At 39.8% G+C, this 21,056-nt stretch overlaps 1 protein-coding gene and 1 long non-coding RNA gene across 11 annotated transcripts in view; one reads left to right on the forward strand and one right to left on the reverse strand.

Moving 5' to 3' along the window:
• The window catches only part of LOC124417147, a 90,056-nt gene extending 75,351 nt beyond the window's left edge, over positions 1 to 14,705 (forward strand). For both annotated transcript variants that reach the window (XR_006931238.1, XR_006931239.1), the window contains exons 7-8: positions 1,647 to 1,727; positions 13,841 to 14,705. This is a non-coding gene — a long non-coding RNA (uncharacterized LOC124417147). The remainder of the gene's footprint in view (positions 1 to 1,646; positions 1,728 to 13,840) is intronic.
• CYLD (CYLD lysine 63 deubiquitinase) overlaps positions 4,315 to 21,056 on the reverse strand; it is an 81,511-nt gene continuing 64,769 nt past the window's right edge. For all 9 annotated transcript variants that reach the window (XM_046899708.1, XM_046899707.1, XM_040707151.2 and 6 more), the window contains 13 exons: positions 20,404 to 20,502; positions 19,185 to 19,301; positions 17,333 to 17,712; positions 15,642 to 15,807; positions 14,787 to 14,928; positions 13,762 to 13,884; positions 12,509 to 12,600; positions 11,364 to 11,430; positions 10,236 to 10,368; positions 9,490 to 9,598; positions 8,915 to 9,033; positions 8,123 to 8,339; positions 4,315 to 6,461 (listed from right to left, as the gene is read on the reverse strand). In XM_046899708.1, the coding sequence (XP_046755664.1) occupies positions 6,277 to 6,461; positions 8,123 to 8,339; positions 8,915 to 9,033; positions 9,490 to 9,598; positions 10,236 to 10,368; positions 11,364 to 11,430; positions 12,509 to 12,600; positions 13,762 to 13,884; positions 14,787 to 14,928; positions 15,642 to 15,807; positions 17,333 to 17,712; positions 19,185 to 19,301; positions 20,404 to 20,502 (1,949 nt within the window). In that variant the 3' untranslated portion in view covers positions 4,315 to 6,276. The remainder of the gene's footprint in view (positions 6,462 to 8,122; positions 8,340 to 8,914; positions 9,034 to 9,489; positions 9,599 to 10,235; positions 10,369 to 11,363; positions 11,431 to 12,508; positions 12,601 to 13,761; positions 13,885 to 14,786; positions 14,929 to 15,641; positions 15,808 to 17,332; positions 17,713 to 19,184; positions 19,302 to 20,403; positions 20,503 to 21,056) is intronic.

The following is a 21,056-nucleotide window of genomic DNA, read 5'->3' on the forward strand; positions in this document are numbered from 1 at the left end:
CCGGACTCCATCAGAAGCATTTGCAGGCCGGGTCAGACCTCAGCACTGCATCTTATCTGCTGGCCAGCTTTCCTATCAGCCCAACTAATTTGCTGAGATAGTTCTGTTTCCTGCTATCGATTCTAATAAATCAACCACTGTAGCTTCACTGAAGTCTCTGCTAACCAAGGAGCCACCCTTGAAATTCTCAAACTATATGCAAGGAGGGGGGAAAAACCCTAATTTTCTAAATATAAAAAAGTTTGAGATAAGCAACTTGACATTGTGGGTAATGCTGTATCTCTTCACGTCTGTGTTAATGGCTCATTCTTGCCAGAGTCAGCTCAGGCTGGGACAGGAGCAGTAAGGGCATCAATCACTCCTTTGAAAACAAGTTTTCTGAATAATGTGATCTTGCATGGGGGAGTGTGTGTGTGGTGTGGGTAAACACAGGCATATGGGGAGAGGGGGGAGAGAGCACTTGGAGGAAAGAGGGGGTCTGAAATGGCATTTCCCACTGCTGTGGCTGTTGAAGTAAGGAATGAGGATTTTTCATACCAAAAGGTAACCCTCCGTAACTGTGAGTAGGGGTTGGACTCAGTGATCCTTACGGGTCCCTTCCAACTTAGGTTATTATATGAGCATTGTAGATAGATGTGAAGTGAAGGACACGAAGCATCCCAGAACATGCCAACTAAAGCAGCAAGAACTCTGGGGCAAAAAAAAAAAAAAAAGGATTAAGAGCATTCTGCTTTTTTCTTACAGCAGTACCAAGCTACTGAGCACGTAGCAATAATGCTATAACTGATAGCCATAGAGTTATAAGAGATGGTAGTATACACTCTGTATTGTTCTGTCCAGCTTTGCTGTTGAATGCTGATGTTTTTCTTATTTCGAAAAGGGATTTCTGTTCTGTGTGAAATTTCAGGATTTCTCCCTTTTCTTTTGGCTTCTTCCCTCAGAGCAGCACTGGTTTGGGCACAGCTCTGCTGGGATAAAACTCAGTTGTGCTGCATGGCAGAGGGTAGGTAGCAAAGTGAGCCAACATGCCTGTGTTCATTCAGACATCATCTGACAGAAGGATGTTTAAAAATAATTGCACATCCCCTACCCTATCTTTAAATATTCAGCGAAAAAGTCACAGACGAACTGATAATGTGACAATAATAATGAGGCTGAAGAACAGCACTGTAGCGTGAACTCATATATCCCTTGGTTTCATTTACATGTGTAGCAGCTGCTTGTTTCTCCATCATGGGAAGATCATTACCTGGCTTGTAAGGAGAGAGGGGAAGTCTGTTCACCTTTGGGCAACTAGCTCTGCATCTGTGAATAGCTCTTCCCCATCTCAGTACACACGTAATTGCTGCATTATAATTTATTTATTCCTTGATTTAATGTAATAGATGAGTAGAAGGAGAATTACCTTTGCAAATGAATTTGATAGGTGGGAAATCTGCACGGTTTAAAGGAAAAAAAAAAAACCAACCAACACAAAACATGCAGTGTGGGATGTGAGGTGCTGCCTTGTGGATGGCATCGCAGTGTGTGAGCACTGGCAAACAGTCGGGGCTCATTAGAAAGTGAGGGTGAATCCAGCCAGCTTCAGTGCTGGAGCGGAAGAAATGACTGTAGAACTCATGTGCTGTTCATGTTTACATTCTCAGATATGTGATTTCTTCATTAAATGGGGAGCCAGCTGATAACGAGTGATAAATAGGATGAGAAGAGGACTTGGAAACATAAAGGTAGGAAGTTTGCAAACCATGTGGGGGAGCTGAGGCTGCCCTTCTGTCAGTGATGGTTTCCCCACTTACAACACGTGTTTACATCACTCCTGTCTGCCTTCAGGCTCTGCCTGCCCTGCCTGGCGGGGTTGGGCTTCAGGCCAGAAGGTGGGCTTCCCTCCACCTCCCCACCCATAACCTCTGTGTGTGAATGTTCTGACTGTGCTGTGAGCTCAGTTATAAACTGCATCAGCTGCACTCACAGCTCGTGGGCACCTGCAGGGCTGCTGTGTGCTGAGGTGTGTATGGGCAGAGCGGGCCCGGACCAGCAGGTGAGGGCGAGGGCTGGGACTCACCTCGTGCTTTTCTCTTTCTGTCACGTTGCTTTTTGCGTGCCTGTTCGTGTTTGAAAGCTGCTGCTGCTTTCACACTGCTTCCCATCGTTAGCGTCTAGTGAGCACTACTAATCCCTCTAACTTCCTTAGGCAGTTTGCAGCTCCCAGTAGCACCTGCTTTAGCCCCTCAAGCAGCAGCTTCACGTGGACCGGGTTTGCCATCACCTGCGCTGCGCCCTGGGAAGCTCTGCTGCGCGGCCGTGGGAATGGATTACAGTATCCGTGCAGCCGCGCGTGAGTGAGCACTGTGCAGCCGGTGCCGGCAGCGCCCTCTAGTGGCGGAACACGCGAAGCGCAGCCGCAGCCGCAGCTCTCGGCGGGCAGTGGGGGAGCAGCTGGGGGGGCATTTCCGCAGCGATGCACGGAAGGGCCGCGCTTTGGCTTTCAAAAAGGCCGATAGTAAACTTATTTCAAAGAAAAGCCTCGCTTTTAAGAGTGGAGGGGAGCTGTTTCCACTTGCAGAAATACGAAGTAAATTTTCTTAAGAAAATTTATTGTTACAAGTATGCCAAGATCTGCAATAAGGATGTAAAAAAAAAGCTTAGTTGTTAAACTCTGCGAATTTAAAAAAGAGAAACCTAAAGATAGGGGCTGGCAGTATTTTCGGAGAGAATACATCCCACGCTGTACGTGCAGAGCGCCCTGTGGCAGCGAGGGAAGAGTGCTGAAGGAACAGCGTGAGCCCAAAAGGGCTGAGCAGTTGTGCTCACTCTTCACCACGAGATCTCTCCTATCTGCAGCTACAGCTACAGCAGCTTTTCCCGGCTCTCCCTTGGAGCAGCAGGTGCCAACGAACGCCGTGCCACCCGCACGCCCCACCTGCTGTAACACACTGCAGCTGTTCCTAAGCTTTCTAGAAATACTGAAAGCCACCACCAAAGCCCTCGTCTAAGTAATGCAATCTTTAGCAACACTGCCTTCTTTACCGTGTTTGACACCCCAAAACTCAAAGCCCAACCATCCCCCCCCAGCCCAAAGAAGTACAGAGAGCAATAAGAATAATACTTTTAATCAATACAGAAAGAACACATGGTACATTCCAGCAGCAGCTAATTGCTTTCTACCGTTGGGGAAGAAAAGTTAAGGCTAGTTCAGGGCAACCTGATACAATGGTTTGTTTCCCTACCCCATTCTGCAGACAGTGCTTGTAAGTTTAAAGAGATGATCTGTGCACAAAACATGAGATGTTTATTTAGCAAAAACATCAAGAACAGAGAAAACATGCTTTGTTACAGTGGTAGAAATACACAAAGCTTTCAAGCTGCTTTTTACACCACCTCAGGTCTGAACCCACCCAGTTGCGAGCTGCAGCAGGTTGTGCCCCAGCTTTGTATGACACAGGCTGGCAGTAGGGAGCGTGGTGACCAGGCTTATCTATAAAGTGCACAAGAAAAATAAGTGCAGTGAAATGAACCAACCATTTCTATGAGCAACTCCTGTCACACGCAGTACTTAAAATAGCCATTGCCGAAGCTGTTGGGTAAAACACAGGACTACATTTTCAAGAGCAGAGTCAGGAACACGTATATTAAAGAGCTTGAAGTGAAGACAGATAATGTGGCGGTTTTTCTCCTCCAGTTACCAACAGACAGCAGTGCTGATGCAGCCTACGGTGCTTTGGGGTTGGGGATTTTTAGTGGTAAGCACTAAGCACTGCAGTCCCTTTTTTCCCCTCCCAACTGTACTTGAACATTAGGAACCGTATGCTGTATGTGCTTTCCTACTCACACATTAAGTCCATTGTTAGCAAGAGTTGAGAGACGAACCATGAAGCAGTCATCGAAGTGAGGAAGTGCTATTAATTTAGGGGTGCATCTGCCATATTTAAAAAGAAAAAGGAAAAAAGACCTGGGACATACCTAAATGCATTACAGCCATCAGTGGTGGGTGCTGGAACTGTGTGCACTACATTTACCAGAAGGGCAGGTATTAAATGCAGGCTCTCCTCCCATGAACTTATTCAATCCCCCTTCGACACATGCTGAATTCTGAACTTATTTTACGCATTTCCTTTTACAGTGAAAGCCGTTTGCTGTGTAATCCTTCCTGAGATAGACAACCAAGGTTAGTTTCCGTGACACATCACTTACATTGCTAGATTACCATAGAGCAGTCAGATGAGACAAACTGCAGCCAGGAAGCCAAGCAGTTCATTTATTCACACCCATCTACTTTAATTCAGTCCTGTGGTTATTAATTGTCTTCTTTTTGGGGGGGGGGGGGGGGGGAGGGGGTGGTAATCATACTTTGTGCTCCCCCTATGTAAGTGACATTATAAAGTAAATAGCAGCTGTCTAGTCGTCTTTACCTTATAGTCCCTACCCACTGCTTCTATGGCATCTTTGTCAACACAACTGAGCACCTGCAGCTGCTTTCCCAGAGCCAAGGAAGGACCACGGTCAACAAAGAGACCCCTCCCCTGACCAATGTTTACAGAATCCAACAGGTAAATAAAGCCTTACAGGAATTCTTTGGGAGAAAAGGAGTTTAAGAACTCAAAAGTAGTACTGCAACTAGAGAATGAGCATTCTGCCAGGAGCACAGATGAGATAAATAAGGCAAGGGGCCTTGGAAGCCAGGAGATTATTAGAGGCAAAAGCAGCTGTGACACAAAAAACTTCTTTGTTCTTGAGAGTGAAAACTCAGACCACACTTCATGCAGATGCCCAGGGAACAGATCAGTGCTCTCAGCCCCCCTTTGTTTTCCTTAGAGCTGACAGAGTAGTCCTTTGAGCACTTCCCTACCTTGCTCTAGCACAACCCAGTGGTAGAGAGCATGTCCCACAGGGAGAGTTTTGTTTTCTTCAAGAAGCATAAAGTAACATCTACAACACAGGATCACACTCCATCCTCTTTAAAACAGTGGATAAAGCAGTTTTCCCTGTTGCGTTTTCTATATGGACTTGATCCCAAGGAGGAAGTTTTCCATATAAAACATCTCAAGTTGAAAATGTACAGCTCATATACATATGCAATTTGTAACTCCTTTGTACAACCAGATTTCACTGTGTACACACATATATATATAGCATTTAGCTACAGAAGTAGCTAAAAAGCAACAACAAAAAATTCATTGCAAACAGGAACCACCAGACTTCCAAGTGTATTTTACACAATACAGATTTTGCAGCTTTTCAAATTAGTATTCATTCAGTACTTGGTATACTGTAAAACTCTCATCTCCTTGTATTTCTAGTTTCATTTTTCCTAGCAGAGATTTTTAATATTCATTAGTAATCCTGACATCAAGAGTCAGATGTGTAATATATTCCTAGGTAGTAGCTTAACGTATTGTATAAAAGTCAGTTTTGTTTCACCAAGAACTCGAGTCCATTTTAATACCATTCCCTGAGGCAGTCCTTTCCTTACTTTATTTTGTCCTCCAATCGTCTGTATACAGCTGATGATCTGCTCCAGTCTGCTTTCCTTACAAATCACAGTTAGACACACATAACCTCGCATAGCTAATTTTAAGCAGTTATCCTTCCCCTTACTGCTCTCTCTCCTCTCCAGAAATCCCAACTTCCCAAACAGCAAATCAGTGTGCTTGACTTCCATAGGACAGGAACTGAGATGTTTAAATAATGGACATTAATTTTTGAAGATGTAAATGTATGAACTGATAAGGATGCAGTAGCAGACAGCTAACAGGACAGAATTAAAATGCAATGAACAGTTTAACATTTATCCTATTAAAACTGAAGTTATTCTCTTGAAGAATCGATGGTGCTTAAAAAGGCAGCGCTGAGGGGGGGAGAGAAACAAGAATTATCATCCTTGGTCCATAGAAACTCACCCGAGCAATAACACCACATCTTTACATTCTCAATGGACTAAGGAGGTTTCTCCTGAGAATAACTCCACGTTTTTGTTTAAAATGTCCAGATATAATGAATGCACTTAAAGCTTTTAAGTTTTAGTAACTTCATTTAGACTTTGTTTATAAAACAAACACACACAAGCACACTTCCTAGAGTGCAAAATGCTTAAATACTTCCACATCAGAACTCCACATGTAGTTTTTGGAACAGTGATCCTTTTGTTCTCAGAGTCAGCTTCTTCCTTCTCATCGCATCCATCGCCAGCAACGGTTGCATCAAAACTAACAAAAAAATGCAGAGAACACAACAGTAGAAATCTCGATATCATTTCTTCAGTTTTCCAGAGGGCACTGTTCATTTGTATAAACTCATTGTTGGACTTTGATACATGCACATGTAAGCATCACAAAGCAGTCTTCGTGCACAACCTTGAATTTTTCTGGAATCCAATGAGTGCAGTTCTTCTACAGACATCTTCAGGTATTCGCCAACTTCCGGGCATGGGGTCACTTGGGGAATGTTAAAGCCATTCTGACCTCCTTTTACACATGAGGAAAGAAACAGATGAGCATTAGGATTCCATCTACATACATTTACCCTTTATGATGTACTTTAATTACAACGGCATCACTAATTCTTGAAAATGCCTTCTAAAAAAAAATGTGTTATTTTGGACTACTTCAGGGCTCACAAGAAGGTATGAGAAGCATATTTGCTCCAGAGAAATTACAGAACAGCTTGTGGCATCAGAGTCAGCCTTTAAAGAAAATAAATTATTAGTGCATAATTTGTTCTGCACAGAGATTTCAAAGTGTAATGAAAAATATAATATCAACCACAATTACTTGCTTTTCTGATGAAACATTCATGCATCTGTAATATTTATCTGTATAAGAAAAAAACTGGTGAGGCGTTAATCATCTGGCAAGCTCCACTAACAAAGAAAGAAAAACCCACCATGCCAGAACTGTGCTACAGAAAGGGCTCTCGGGGTATACAATGACAGTACAAATCCCATACAGCTTTGGGAGAGTGACCTGAACACACACTCCACCTTGCATGCTACTGAATTTGTTAATAAAGTGATATCAAATAACAGTAAAGTGAAATTATAAGCCAGGACTGTCTGTACCTGACTTGCAAGACTGAAAGGGAGTTTGCTCCTGGCCATTTTAAATGTAAGCTGAGCCAATTCAATCACAAGTATGGACATCTGTGGCACTGTTCCCTAGCAGACACTTTTTAGCTTGTAACTCCAGCTGAAGAAAATTGTTTGTGATAAAAAAAGCTAAGCTCAGAAGGATCTCACATGATCCTACATTCCTGGAATACAGTGATTCTTAACAGACTTAAGTCACACACGTTTCAAGCCCTTCCATACAAAGCTTTATTGCCACGTGGGTGTTAAGAAGACATTAATCCTGCAGCAGTTTCACTTTTGGCAGGAGGCAACACTCCTCCCAGTCTCCCCCAAAATAAAAATAATTCCCCCAAAAAAAGACACCAAACCACGGAGGGACTCAAGAATTCTGCATGCAAAGAACTGCTGCATTCAGTCCAACATTTGCATCTATTGCTGCTTTTCACAGGCATCAGAATTCAACACAGTCCTTGTTACAGTTTAATGCAGCAATATCTAAAAGAATATTTGTTTTCCTGACATTTGTGTTATTATAGGGTAAGTTTCCCACTGCTAACTCTAAAGAGATTCAAAGGAGTAACACAGATTGCACCATATTACTGCAGTGAAGTTGTATTAGGAATCACAAAGTCATTTAATCAAAAGCAATAGAAGTGATATTTGCAATCTGCTAATCGTGTACATCCATTTAAAAAGACTGAAGGAATGTGTTCTTGCAACTTTTAAATAAATTCATTTTAAATAAATTCTCTCTACCAAACTTACAAAATATAGAAAACCATTAGAAGCCTCACTGGAAGATCTCTCCAGTTAATTCGGTACCATCTACTTACTAAGGCATCCAATTTGGCTGAAAATCAGACCATACACATTAAGTCTGCTATGATATCAACATGCTAAAGAAAGGCTGGGTCAAGATTAATGTCCCAGCATTAAATGCTTCAAGTGAGATGACACTAATATCACCAAATGTTAGGAAATAAATAGGCACTGAAACTTAGAACTGTGATACAATTTAAAAAGTTAGAGAAAACCAAAGAGAATCAATTAAAGATTTACCATCCCGATCTGCCATGCTGTCAAAGAAAAGCCAGGCGGAGTCATCTCTCCCGTACTTAACAAAAGCTACATAGTGGCTTGTTTCTATGCAGAGGACAGCAAACAACTCCATCTTCTGGTATGGGATACAGCCATGTCGCCAATCCCAGTCTGGCAGATCTTTAGGGAGTGACAATGGATTGAATTTATGACTCTGTCTCCTGGGATGAAGATGAACCTGCAATTGAAGTAATATTTCAGAAGAGAAAAAAACCAACTCGAGATTATTTGTTTCAGTGGCAGACAAAGCTGAGAAGAACAGTCCTGCTGAAGATTAATGGTCCCAGAGAAGGAACTGCAAAGTAACAGTAGCAAATATTTATTCTATTTCCCCCCCCATCAGTGTAGTGCAGTATTTCCCAAGAAATTCAGAAGGGAAGTCAGATTTCATGCAAGAATTTTCTAATATGCTCAAGACTTGAAAGTAAGCCATGAATTTGACAGCTTCATGCAATTACCCAACAGCTCTAAACATTAAATGGTTTTATATCATGCAATTATTTACCAATTCCAACAAGTAAAATGTAAAATTATGTTTTAAAGAATACTGGGAACAAATTCTAAGGTGCCTGCAACGGCTCCTTCACCACACTTTTAGTATAGAAAAGCTTGACAAACTCATTACAGGGTCATGCGGCCTTCCCAGTTTGCCACAGCTTTCCCTGGCAGAGCAGCTCACTAATGCTCCCTATACTTTCCTTATTACAGTATGTGCCTTTTGGGATAAACCCACGCAGACAGCAAGCAGCTTACCTGTGTATTGCAGGTTTTGCAGAACTGCTTGATTTTTCCAGCAGAAATATCGGCATCTTCATAGCACTCTCTACACTCATACATAGCAAGCCCTCCACAAATACGGCACTGCCTGGGAGCTGCAGGTTTAAACAAGATGTTAGTCTGCCATTTAGGAGTCCTCTTAAGTTGCGTAAGAAGAAGGGTATGGAAAAGATTATTATTACTTTGCAGAGAGAGAACACTTAAAACCATATTGCTAATCAAAGCAGAAACTGCATTTAATTTCTTCCCTTTAATTTCTTCTCTTTAACAATGTGGAAGAAAAAAGGTTTTAAAAATGGGAAGCTGCAAACAGTGGAAAAAAATGAATTTATATAAACTCATGAACAAGTGAAAAAGGTGGTTATATTAAAATAGTTCTCTCATCATATCAGTCTTCATCTCTACCTCTGCTGACATCAGCAAATAGATGCATAACATAAGCTGATGGCTGTGGCAGTGAAGGAAAACACTGCCACATATAAGGAAAATACAAGATTTAGCTGTAAATCTCACTACATTCTTATTTGCAGATCACAATACTGTATACTTACTGTCTTCAAGTAAATCTGTTATGTTTAGCTCCAAGGATGGAAAAATTTTGTTGAACATTTTGAAGTCTTTTCCAAATCGAGGCATCTGAATGATCAGGCAAGAAGGAGCCTACATGAAAAGTTAGAAAATAATCAGGCAAGCTTGAAAAAGATAATTATCTAACTTTAGAGGTATACTTCTTCTAATGCTATAAATGTATTTAGATGTTATTTACAGTTGCAGCCTACAGTCTTAAAAAAAACTAACAAAAAAGTCAAGACAAAATTAAGTCTTAAAAAAAAAAATCTACAGCTAAAACCCAGGAAACAAGCATCTAATTCACTATCAAATGTCTTAAGTTCCAGTTATGCTGGCATGATATTAAATACTGGCCTACATCCCTTGTAAAAACAAAGATTTTTTTTTTAAGTTGGTTTTTGTGGGGCTTTTTTGTTTGTTTTCAGCCTGTCCTTTGTAAAGCTTTCTTACAATCACAGGAATCCCAAAATACTAGATCTTAAGGCAACTTACCAACAGTAACCAGAGTTTTGAGTAATTCCTTGGCTAAATAGATCAAAGCAATTTTGGTAACACGCACACCAAGTCTACCATAACATATTTCTGTAATGTAGCCAACATGTACCACTGACCACTCCACCATCCCAACACATCTGCATTTTCCTTTCACACCCAATCCCACTTTTCTCTCATTGCTGAACAGTATGTAGCTATCAGTATTTCTGACACAGCCACAGTTGTCACCAACCTCTGCAAACTTCAAGTTGCTGTTGATGAAGGACCACTCCAGTAACTGCTGGATTGTCGGGACTCCAACTTTCTCATTTTTGTCCATAAAAATTTGGTAGAAATAACAGTCTTGTACTTTCTGACCTGCTGATCTAAAAATAGATTTCAAAAAAAAAAAAATCAGATCTACCATAACAACAGCTGTACTTTGCAAAGAAAATATTAACTACAAGAAAACAGTCTCTACAGCATCCTTTTTACTTTGAAATATATGTGCTTAAAAAAAAAAAGCCAGCAACAACAAAATGCCTTCAGTAACAGGCAACCATGCAACCATTAGATGTGGACTGACTGTAGAAAAACTATTTAAAAAACAAAAGCACCGTAAGTATGTTTTAAAGATGTTTTTATATTACTGAATTACCGACTCAAATATACCGGGGGGCTGCCCAGCTCTGCTTGATACAATTCCTGGGATAAAGAAAGAATGTAAGAACTACAGGAAACACAGCACTACTGATGCCACAGAACACAGCAAGGAACCTGAAAATATCAGGTGCCAGCTAGCAGAACATCAGCCATGTGCAACAATCCCTTCCTCTCTTGATCTCAGTTGTGATAGCTGAATCCTTGTAGTGCCATAGCTAGAGTGAAGGCTTACATACATGTCAGCATCTGTTAACTTTGTCAGAAGTTACAGCAGCAAAACTTGATCAAGGTGAGCCACTGAAATACTTTCACAAGCCATGAAGAAATACAAGTCTGATTCCATGGCTGAAACACCGAATCAGGAAACCCTGAAGCTTGTCCCAAAAATAAGGAGAATAAGCTGTAGGCTTCATTAGTAAGGTATACACTAGCCTCTCCCCAGCACAATTAATAGGAAGACACTAAGGCTTTCCCATCAGCAGCTCCAGGGAATCTTTGTTCATGTCATGACAAGTTTGAGTTTTTGCAATAACACATTAATAGGGAAAAACACATTCTACCAAAAATGATAGGGAACACCGCCAAGTTTGTCCATGTAATTTTATTAGCCCTACTAGCAATAATAATCACAAATCAAAGATGTCTCAGTAAGAAAGGCAGCAGTCCCTCCCCATCAGCCTCTACGGACAAATGAGTGCAACAAAGAAAAGAGACTCACCTTATTTTCAACAGTGGTTCAACTCTTAGAATATGATGAAATAAAATATTCAAAAATTCTTCTGGATCTGGGGAAAAAAAAATAAAGTCTTTTTAAGAATGAAAGCTGCAAAACTTTAAATAAGAAGAATATAAAGGTTCATTTGTACCATTTTGTGATATTTCAAGGTAAGGTTATGACAAACCACGAACATTTTGATGGCACAAACCTCTATTTACTCTTTTGGCCTCAAATGGCCCTAATAGCAGACATATGCTCTCAACAAGCTAACAGGGTTTTCCAGTACAGACTGCAAAGACACTCTGCATTTCAGAGGAGTCATCTGGTACCACAGTTTGTTTCTTTTTTTCCCCAGGAGAAATAAAAGTTTTCAAAATACAACTGAGAAATTGAAGAGGAGAGGTGAAGACGTGACAGTTAACACTTGTATGAAAACACACAGTATGATAAAGTTCATCTAACCTAGAGAATGAGCTCTCTAATCAAGAACAAACCAGCATTAGCTTCCAAGAGATCTGAGCATCCCAAGCAGTTTTCTGTTTTATTTTTCTTCCTGCCACTAACTGCAATAAATATTAGTTTTCAGCATTTAGCATTTTCAAAGAACATGGTGTTCTCCCACACAAAATCAGAACAGCTACATAATGAAAATGCTACTTAATCATTATACGCAGCAGAAGATCAAAAGATTGAGATTTGGTTTTCCTAACATGTTACACATTTTGTTTCTTCGAATACTGTATAATCACCATGGCAACAGAATGTTGTGGTGGAAAGATCAAAGGAAGCAAAGTGACATTTTGAAAGAGGACAGAGACCACAACCTTACCACAGTCTTTGTTTCTGAGATCTCCCCTAACTACTAGAAGGGAGCGTCTCATTCCATGGAGACACGGGCACAGGAAAGCAATAAATCCAGTCAGAAAAAGACTGGATGCAGAAACTGATAAAGCTAGGGGGTTCCTTATAGGACAGAAGAAGCAAGAAAAAAAAAAAAGACCTTTTTACCATCCAGTGGTCACTCAAGTCTCTGGTACAGATATTACTGCTCCAGAAAAAGCTGTGTTCTACTTTGTATAATAACAGATGTATTTTGTAGTACAACTCTTAAAAATAGTAAAGAAAGGAAAAGCCTTCCCAGTTACCTTTTTCCTCTGAAGTGAATCCTGATGCAGCCTCAACTTTTTCAAGTATTTTCCTCAGTTTCATTATTTTTGTAGCACATACATATCCATATCTAAGATAAATGGGTTTAACAAGCTATTAGCTAGTTTGTAATCAAGTCAGAGGAGAAGAAAAAACTCAAGTGATGAAACACAGGCTTGCAGATCTTTTTGTAACTGTGTACGGTGTTTCTGCAAAGCTATGTATTGACTCCTCATACTCACCTGACTCCCAGTTTTCTCTGAATGTTGAACATTACTCAGTGTTCCTGCATAACTGTTAAAAGAGGGTTTTTAAACTGTAGCTTGACAGGAGGATAACTCTTTCTGATTAGTCAGCTACTTCTGATCTGTTTTCACACTAATTTGTACCACTTAACATACAACAGCACCATCAGAGTCATTAATAAAGAGTTACTGTATTTAAGCAAGATACAGAACTGTATTTCTGATCTGAGGAGCTGCTGCTTTCAGCAGTCAAACTTTTTGTAAAGTACAGAGGACATTCTAAGCATGGTGGAATGGCATGAGTAACCCTTTCAGTCCTCTCAGCCACTTGACATTGCTGCACTCTCTGTGTGCCCCACTACCTGCACTACAGAGCCCTGGAATACACCAGGCAAACTAGGGAAGGAATGGTTAAGAAGACATCATCTTCCTCCAGGAATCCAAGGAGAAACTTGCCCACTGAATTTCAGAGTTGTGTTATTTGCAGGTTTAAAAAAAAGTATGAAGACAAATATCACGTAATAAAGATTTTTGCCACACTCCCTTTGCTCATTATACCTGAGAAATTATGAAATTAATTTTGTGTTTAGTAAATTTTGGTCACTTGTAGAATTACTGAAGCTCTGTAAGCCCCTAGAAGTCTACGACACTGTGAAGCTTCATGTAAGTTCACCCAAATACTTTTGTTGTCAAGAACAGCAATAATAAAGATATAAATACAGACATTATAAATGAATGTAAGTTATTTATCAGTGTTCTTGTACACATTTTACAAAAGTTTTATGTTCATTCTATTTCCAAATACAGACTGATGTATTTTATCACCAAACCACGTGCACCTATTTCCAGGTAGCACTGATGAAGTTTACTATAAGGAGCAATTGTTAATTAAAAAAAAAAAAGAAACAGCTAAGGAAACTTGGCAGGTTTGCAACAGGAATGTGTATGCAGCAGGCTTTATTATAGAATTTATTTTAGATGGAAGACTGGTTTATGTCTCTACTTACATTCTAAGAGGATTCACAATCTCCGTTCGCAATAGCTCCTGAGTCTCACTATAATACTCTACATCATTCTTTTCTTTAGGTCTGAGTAACACAGTGTCCAAAACGGAGCTAAAAGAAAACAGGCTACAGAAGAAAGATAAAGAAGGCAGGTTGGTTTTGATTCTGAAGATAGAACCATTCAGATGCCTAAACAACGTAAGATGAGCAAAGCAAAGCAACGGGAAGAATTAAAGAACTAAACAAGCACAAAATGAGATCATTACGGACACAAGACAACACACAGCTGCACTAAGTAGTAAAGGTCCCCTCTAACCCCATACCCTTATGCCAGCAGAATACAAAACCAGTTACCAAGGCAGGATTCTACAAGCAGGTTAAAAGAGTTCCTCACTGACCCCGTCCCACCCACATCCTCTCTGATCCTTCAAAAGTCCATGGAGTCACACAGTCTAGAAGAGTATGAATCATAGGATGACATGGGTTGGAACGGACCTCAAGGATCATTGAGTTCCAACCCCCCTGCTGCAGGCAGGGCTGCCAACCACTAGATCAAGTACTGGATCAGACTGCCCAGAGCCCCAACCAACCTGGCCTTGAATACCTCCAGGGATGAGACATCCACAACCTCTCTGGGCAGCCTTTTCCATTCTCTCAGTAAAAAACTGCCCTGGCATCTCATCTAAATCTCCCTTCCTTTAGTCTAAAACCATTCCCCCATCCTGTTGCTATCTTTTATACGAAGTTGTTCCCTCCTGTTTATAAACTCCCTTTAAATACTGAAAGGCCAGTTTCAATTCAGACACACAGGTGATTGATTAGCACTTCAAATTAAGCAACAAATCCTACAGAACTTTTTCAAATGTTAAAGAGCATAGTATGTGCTTAAGAGTGTAATGCATGACTTTTTAAGCTGCCCAGTAATAAAAACAGAATCATTACAGCAAGAATTGCGTGTTCTGTGTTTCTAGCATACACCTCCCACTAACCCACACCTTGGGATGCCACTATACAAATTGTGAACTTACCAGAATAAGGTGGAGTCTAAGTAACAGGAGTTGTAATGACCCTGGATACCTTTCTTCTTTCCAATCATTGTCTCTAAACCTTCTTTTTCCATTTTTGGAGGAGTGTTTTCTTCTACCACTTCACTTAAGTAACCTCCAAAGGCTGAAATTTTTTTTTCAAAAGACACTTTAAAGCCTCCAATTTTATCCCCCTTGAGATTTTCCTATTAATGTTTTATAGCTAAACTGCTGCCTTAGCACAAAACATTCATTTTCTGGACTAGAATAGCATTTTATCATAGCTAAGACTCACTCTCTTCCAGACAGTGAACAAGGCCTCACTTTCCACACAGTGCACACAGGAGTACTTCAGATAGCCTGCAGCACTGAATTAATTTTGCCCAGTAGGAGTGAAATTCTCAGTTTAAATGCCCTGTCCACACCATCATGCTAATACCGAGATGCTTTATCCTTTGCTGTTCTCCCAAGCAAAATGACATGACCCAAGAAAGCTAATAATTTTAGAAAAAAAAAGTTAGCTTTTCCACCACTCATTTATATCGTACAAATACTCTCTTTTCTTTCAGTATTTAGGAAAACGAGTCATTTGACAGAAACATAACTTATTTCTGATATTGCAACCCCACATTACTGGATTTGCTAATGCCACTTTCAGCAAGATTGCTTCACAATTTCTAAAGTAAAAATTTTACAACATAAATTCCCAAGTTTTATGAAATTTCCTTAAATTACCATTAAGTACAAAAAAGTCAGAGTAGCATTATATTCTACAGAATATATCTCCAAGTGCTCAATGAAACCAAACCCCGTGTCAGTTCCCAGCTGATAAATAAACAATAAGCAGAAGCTTGGTACCTAGAGAGTTGCAGCGTTCAATCTGATTGGAAACCGGCTGTAGTGATGCAAACCTGGAATCTGGTCTGCAGCTTTTCAGTTTAACAAAAAGAGCTTTCTTTGGAGCACAAGTGAAGTATCGAGTTCCTTTAAATGTTCCATCTGTACAACCTGCACATTCGTCTTCCTGAAAATTAAAGTGAGAATTCACCACTTTTTCAGACTTCCACAATTCTGTAATTAGATGTTGAATTAAAATACCTACCCCCAAAAAATCACCCTGCGAGTACTCTGAAGCTTAATAAGCAATGTTGCTGCTTTTCAGCGTGTGTACAAAGCTTCAGCTGAGGTGTTTGCCTGGATTTACTGCGGAAATTAAGTGTTGCACTTTCTTCAGAAGAAACGTGGGGGAGGCGGGAGATGAGAGCAAGAATTAAACCTACTCAGCTTTAAGGACTTTAACTAAGCTAGCCCTTTAATCCAGATGCCCTCTGTAGTAGAAGAAGCACATGTGTACTACAAAACATCTTTCAGAACTCAATTAAAATCAGTAAGTATTGAAGTGTGAATACTTTCAGTGTCACTGTGGACTACATACGACACATCAAGGAAGATAATACATGAAGGAAGGCAATAGAAGCTAGATCTGAAGTATAACAAGTTATAATCATTGAATATCCTTGATAACATGATTTAAGGTATATTATTGCTTACAAAACATGCTAGGATCTAATGCATGACAAACAGGCACAAGAGCCCAGTTTAACAAAAACCACCTTCAGATGCAAACACCTGTGGCAAACTATACACTGAGTTTCACCCACCGAAGCCACAAACATCAGGATTTTTCCAACAGCTGAAACATCAGTTGCATTCTCACTTACTTTGCTAAAATTGTTTGTTTTTTCATACAACCGTACATTACTTTATCTGAAATTTTATCAAAAATGATCCCAAAATAAACAACTCCACATCCCTAACAGTTTAATGATAGCACTCAGCAGGTCAGGTCGATGGCTAGGCTTGATCTTGAAAGCCTTTTCCAACCTACATTATTCTAATTGCACACATGTTAATCAGTGACAGCCATTCACTACTATGGCAGCAACTAGAGAGTAACTCTAACTACATAAAAGTAATTCATGTTTGCAGCAACTGTGAATTAATGAAGGGCTGGTAGGAACACCAAACACTTAGCTGTGAGACCAAGAATTCTGCTACCGCTGATTACCAAAATCAGTATTGCAATTCTGCTGATGGACTCTGACACTGCCTGCTTGCTGGTGTGCCACATGCACTTGAGGCTCTGACACCCGGGACTTTTTTTATTTATGTTACAGAACTGTATATCACAGAGCCTTTAAAGAGCACGGAGATTTCTGCCTCAGTGACAAGCCCAGTAAGTAAGGTGGACAAAGGACACTCCACTTAAGCAAGTAACCTACAAAGCAAATCAGTCACCTACACTCCTGATTCAATCACGCTTTGCTACACAAAGCCACCCCAGAGCCTATTAACAGAATAAGGCCTGGGGCAGCCATGAAAGTCAGAGCCCATCTGAGACTTCATCTACATTACAAGGAGATCACATAGCAACTTCAGGCAAATTTTCCTCCAGACTGACCACTACTGCAAAGTATACAGACACCAACTCTCAAAAATAAAGCAGATAAGTAATACTAATATGAATCAACTCATCAGATGATATTTACCAGTTCCAGTCCAGCTAGCACTTCATTGACCCCAGGGGGCTGGCCAATCCAACGGATTACTCCATAGAATGGGGGATTTTCTTTAACTTCAGCCAAGGAACCTGCTTCAAGACCATGAGAGTTACCAACAGGGCCTCCTGTTGATGGACTTTCCTGGTTAGCTGTAGTATTTACATCACCAATGACTGACTGAACAGATAAAGACAGAGGACTGTGTCCAATAGCACCATTAGTACTTGATGCTTTTGTCAAACTAAAAGGGAGAGAGTGGAATCTGTTTTCTGTAGTCACAGAGTTTGTTAAAGGTGGCTGCAGTGGTGGCGAAGAATGCCCAAATCCAGAAGATGAATCAGTAAGTGATTTTGCAGGGTCTTCAGCAACTGTTAAGAATCAAAAACAAAATGTTAACTCAGATTTTGTTTGGGGCACCTCCCCCTCCTTACCGAAGGGGAGGCTTAGCAGTCAAATCAATATATATATCTGCAACTACATCTGACTTAACGCATGTCCTGTTTAGGAAGCAGTAAGCTGGAGAAATGCAGGAAGATGTCTGTCACTTCAAAACACCAGAGACAGAACTGGCTGAGAAAACTACTATAGCCCTACAACTTGTATCACACAACCAATGAAAACACGCAGCACAAAGAAAGATGTTAACCAGAAATTACATGAAGGTTTAAAATTAATGTTTTTTAGTAACCCATGGCAGAACTGGTGTTTGAATGCAAGTAAACAGCCCCAGTGATTACTGTAGTGAGTCAAACTAGGAACACTGAACAACTGAGGAGAGAACTCAGCTCACAGTTAATACAGAAATGAGTAATTGCTTATGGACATGATTTGCAACTGGAAAAGCATTTTTTTCCACCTTGGCTGCACCACAACATGTTTTGGTTCTACTACAGGGAATCTATCTGTGTCCATAGAGAATAAAGGGTTTTAATGAACCACAACTAATGTAGTGCTTAATTAGTGAGATCACAACTAGATGTAATAAACACAGATGTTTTGCATCTACTCTCATCTCTCTATGCAGTCTCTATTACACAATTGATATTTACAGAGTAAAAGTCACTTTCTTTCTTACACATTACAATAAACTAAAACTAATTTATATATGTAATTTCCACTCTTGACATCTGTAAGGCCACCATGAACAGTTTTAACCAATTTTCTTTTACAGATCACAGAATGCAGGGCCTACTTCTGCTACAAGTTTCCACTGTAAATCAACTTCGCTAATTTAGTATTTACCCCTTCAGTTAGCCACGCTTCAGGAAACAATAATCAGAAGACAAATACACATTAGATCGCAAAACAAATAAAGATCCACTGATGCTCTCAGTATACACACCTAAATTTATGAAAATTCAGCGAGATACTATAAAAATAATTTAAAATACTCAGACATATGTGTATGTATGTATGTGACACATTTTTTTTTCCTACTTTGAGACTCATCAGCTAGCCTGGCACTGTTACAGACTTAAGGGAACTATATGATTAGGATGAAAAATGTACACAATATACAGTTAGAATAGACAGTTGCCTACAACAAGGAGTATCCTGTCTTCCTATTAAGCTGTTATTCTGCCTGCAAGACATGCACATTCCAACAGTGCTGCAAATACATTTCCAAGACATAATCCACACACAGGAGAAAAACAGGCCTACTAGTTAAGACAGTATATTTCTACTGGGGCTCTGAAACACTATACAACACAGTATGTTTTCCTCTACATATTCCAACTGTTTTGCTCTAAATTCGTAATTGTTTTATGTAAAGAACATACAATGCACTTTTTTTGAAATGAAACGTATGCCCATGTGAAAGACTATCATCTCTCATTACCTTCATCAATATACCACGGGGGTTTTGTTTTTGCTTGAGGCTGAGAATCAACTGATGAGCCATTTAATGTGTAGAAGACTTCAGACCTGTTTCTATTTCCAGGCTCAGAGGTAGATCCTGGAAAAGAAAGCATGTTGTACTGAAGAGATTCACTGCCCTTCACAGCTGGTTAGCTTATCCTGTGAAAGAGAGCTTGGTTTGTTACCATAATTCCAAAATAACAGAACTGCCCTTCCACAAAGCAGCAACTCTTGCATCGAAAGTAACAGTTCTAAGCTTGCAACCAGATAGCAGTTTACCCTGACATTAATCAATCACCCAAATTGAAAATTAAAGTTAGGAATCTGAAAAGGCAGAAAACCATCCACAAGTGCTAATTTTTTGTTACTATGAATTACGGATATAGGAAAGCAGTTTGAGAAACAGTTTACGTTAGGCATTTTTTAATCTTTGCTTTTAAAGCTAAAAAAAAATTTAGAATAGGTAAATAAACTACCAATCCAATTGCACACAGCTTTAACTTGTGCTGACATACAACCAGTTACTTCAGTGAAGGCCATCCATCTCGGTTAGCAAAAGATGCAAGGGAGAACAACAGCTGACAGAGCACACATCCTGTCATTAGTATTTCACAGCCCCAAATTGACAGCAGAAATAAGACAACACTGCACTTCGATTTATGCCTTTTAAAAATACTTATGTACACACACACATTACTTCCTTTTGTTCTAGCCCTTAGGAAAAAATCTAGCCAGAACCAAAAGTCAAAATAAAGCTATGTTTTATAAAACTTCATTTTGGTTTTGAATCACAGCAAAATTAATAAGCTCGTTATTAAACAGATTTGCTCCATGGTTAAATATTTGGAAGCTCCTTAAGCAGAACAAAGTCAACAGCAAACTCAGTTTAAAAGCAAACAAACCACAGTTTCAGAAGAGGACTGGGCTGTATGGTAACGCCCCTGGATTTTTGCTAAACCTCAAACTGGTTGTTGAGTAGTCTCAACTTCTGCATGCATTTTAACAACACATAAAAAAAACCCCAGAAAACTGTAAACTATGCTTATTATGACAATTAAGTTGATGAAAATATTCTGAGTATTCACTAATTCAGACAAACTTAACTTGATGAGTAACTACAAAAATGAATGAAGGCAATTTTTTTCTCAAAGCAATATAAATTTGTAATCTTACATTAAAAAATGACCCCTCATACATACCTGTTGCCTTTGGCTTACTATGGTTGAACAAACTTTTATCACCACCACCTCTTGCAGTATAGGCAAGCTTGGGAGGTCTCCTGTCTTGTGACACAGTCTCTAAGATGGTGCAAATGAACTGAACATTAGTTTTCTACATCACACAAAAATTCAGCTTGAAATGCAACTGAATAAAGGTCTGCCATCAAGTTTTCAAGCTGAAGTGGGTAAAACTGTGTTTGGTACACAACCAGCATTTTCTTCTATTGGTAGGGTTTGTTTCCATTGCATCAATCATTACTTATTCCAATCCTGCATTTGTTTAGCGTATCTAACAGACCAACTTCAGATTCTTCAGTGTATATCTCATGCTTACATTATGGGAAATGCATGAAATTCTTAGTTTTCTTCCTCCCTACAAACAGAACTACAGCAAACGTTTCCTTGAATTTTGCAGAGAAAAGAGGGCCCAAAAACACGCATCACAGCAAGCCAACAAGAAGGAGGTGAACATAAGAAAAGCTGGCCAGGCTGAAGAGAGAAGGGACAATAGCAAGATGTTGGATAAAACCACATTCTCACTGGTGCCTGATTTCAGATAGTTTCATGTTATTTATTTGTGCCCTATTTTCTTACTTCAGAAGAGGAATCACAGGATCACAGTCGTTACAACT

Source organism: Gallus gallus, chromosome 11 (assembly GCF_016699485.2).
Source record: "Gallus gallus isolate bGalGal1 chromosome 11, bGalGal1.mat.broiler.GRCg7b, whole genome shotgun sequence".
Lineage (NCBI taxonomy): Eukaryota > Metazoa > Chordata > Aves > Galliformes > Phasianidae > Gallus > Gallus gallus.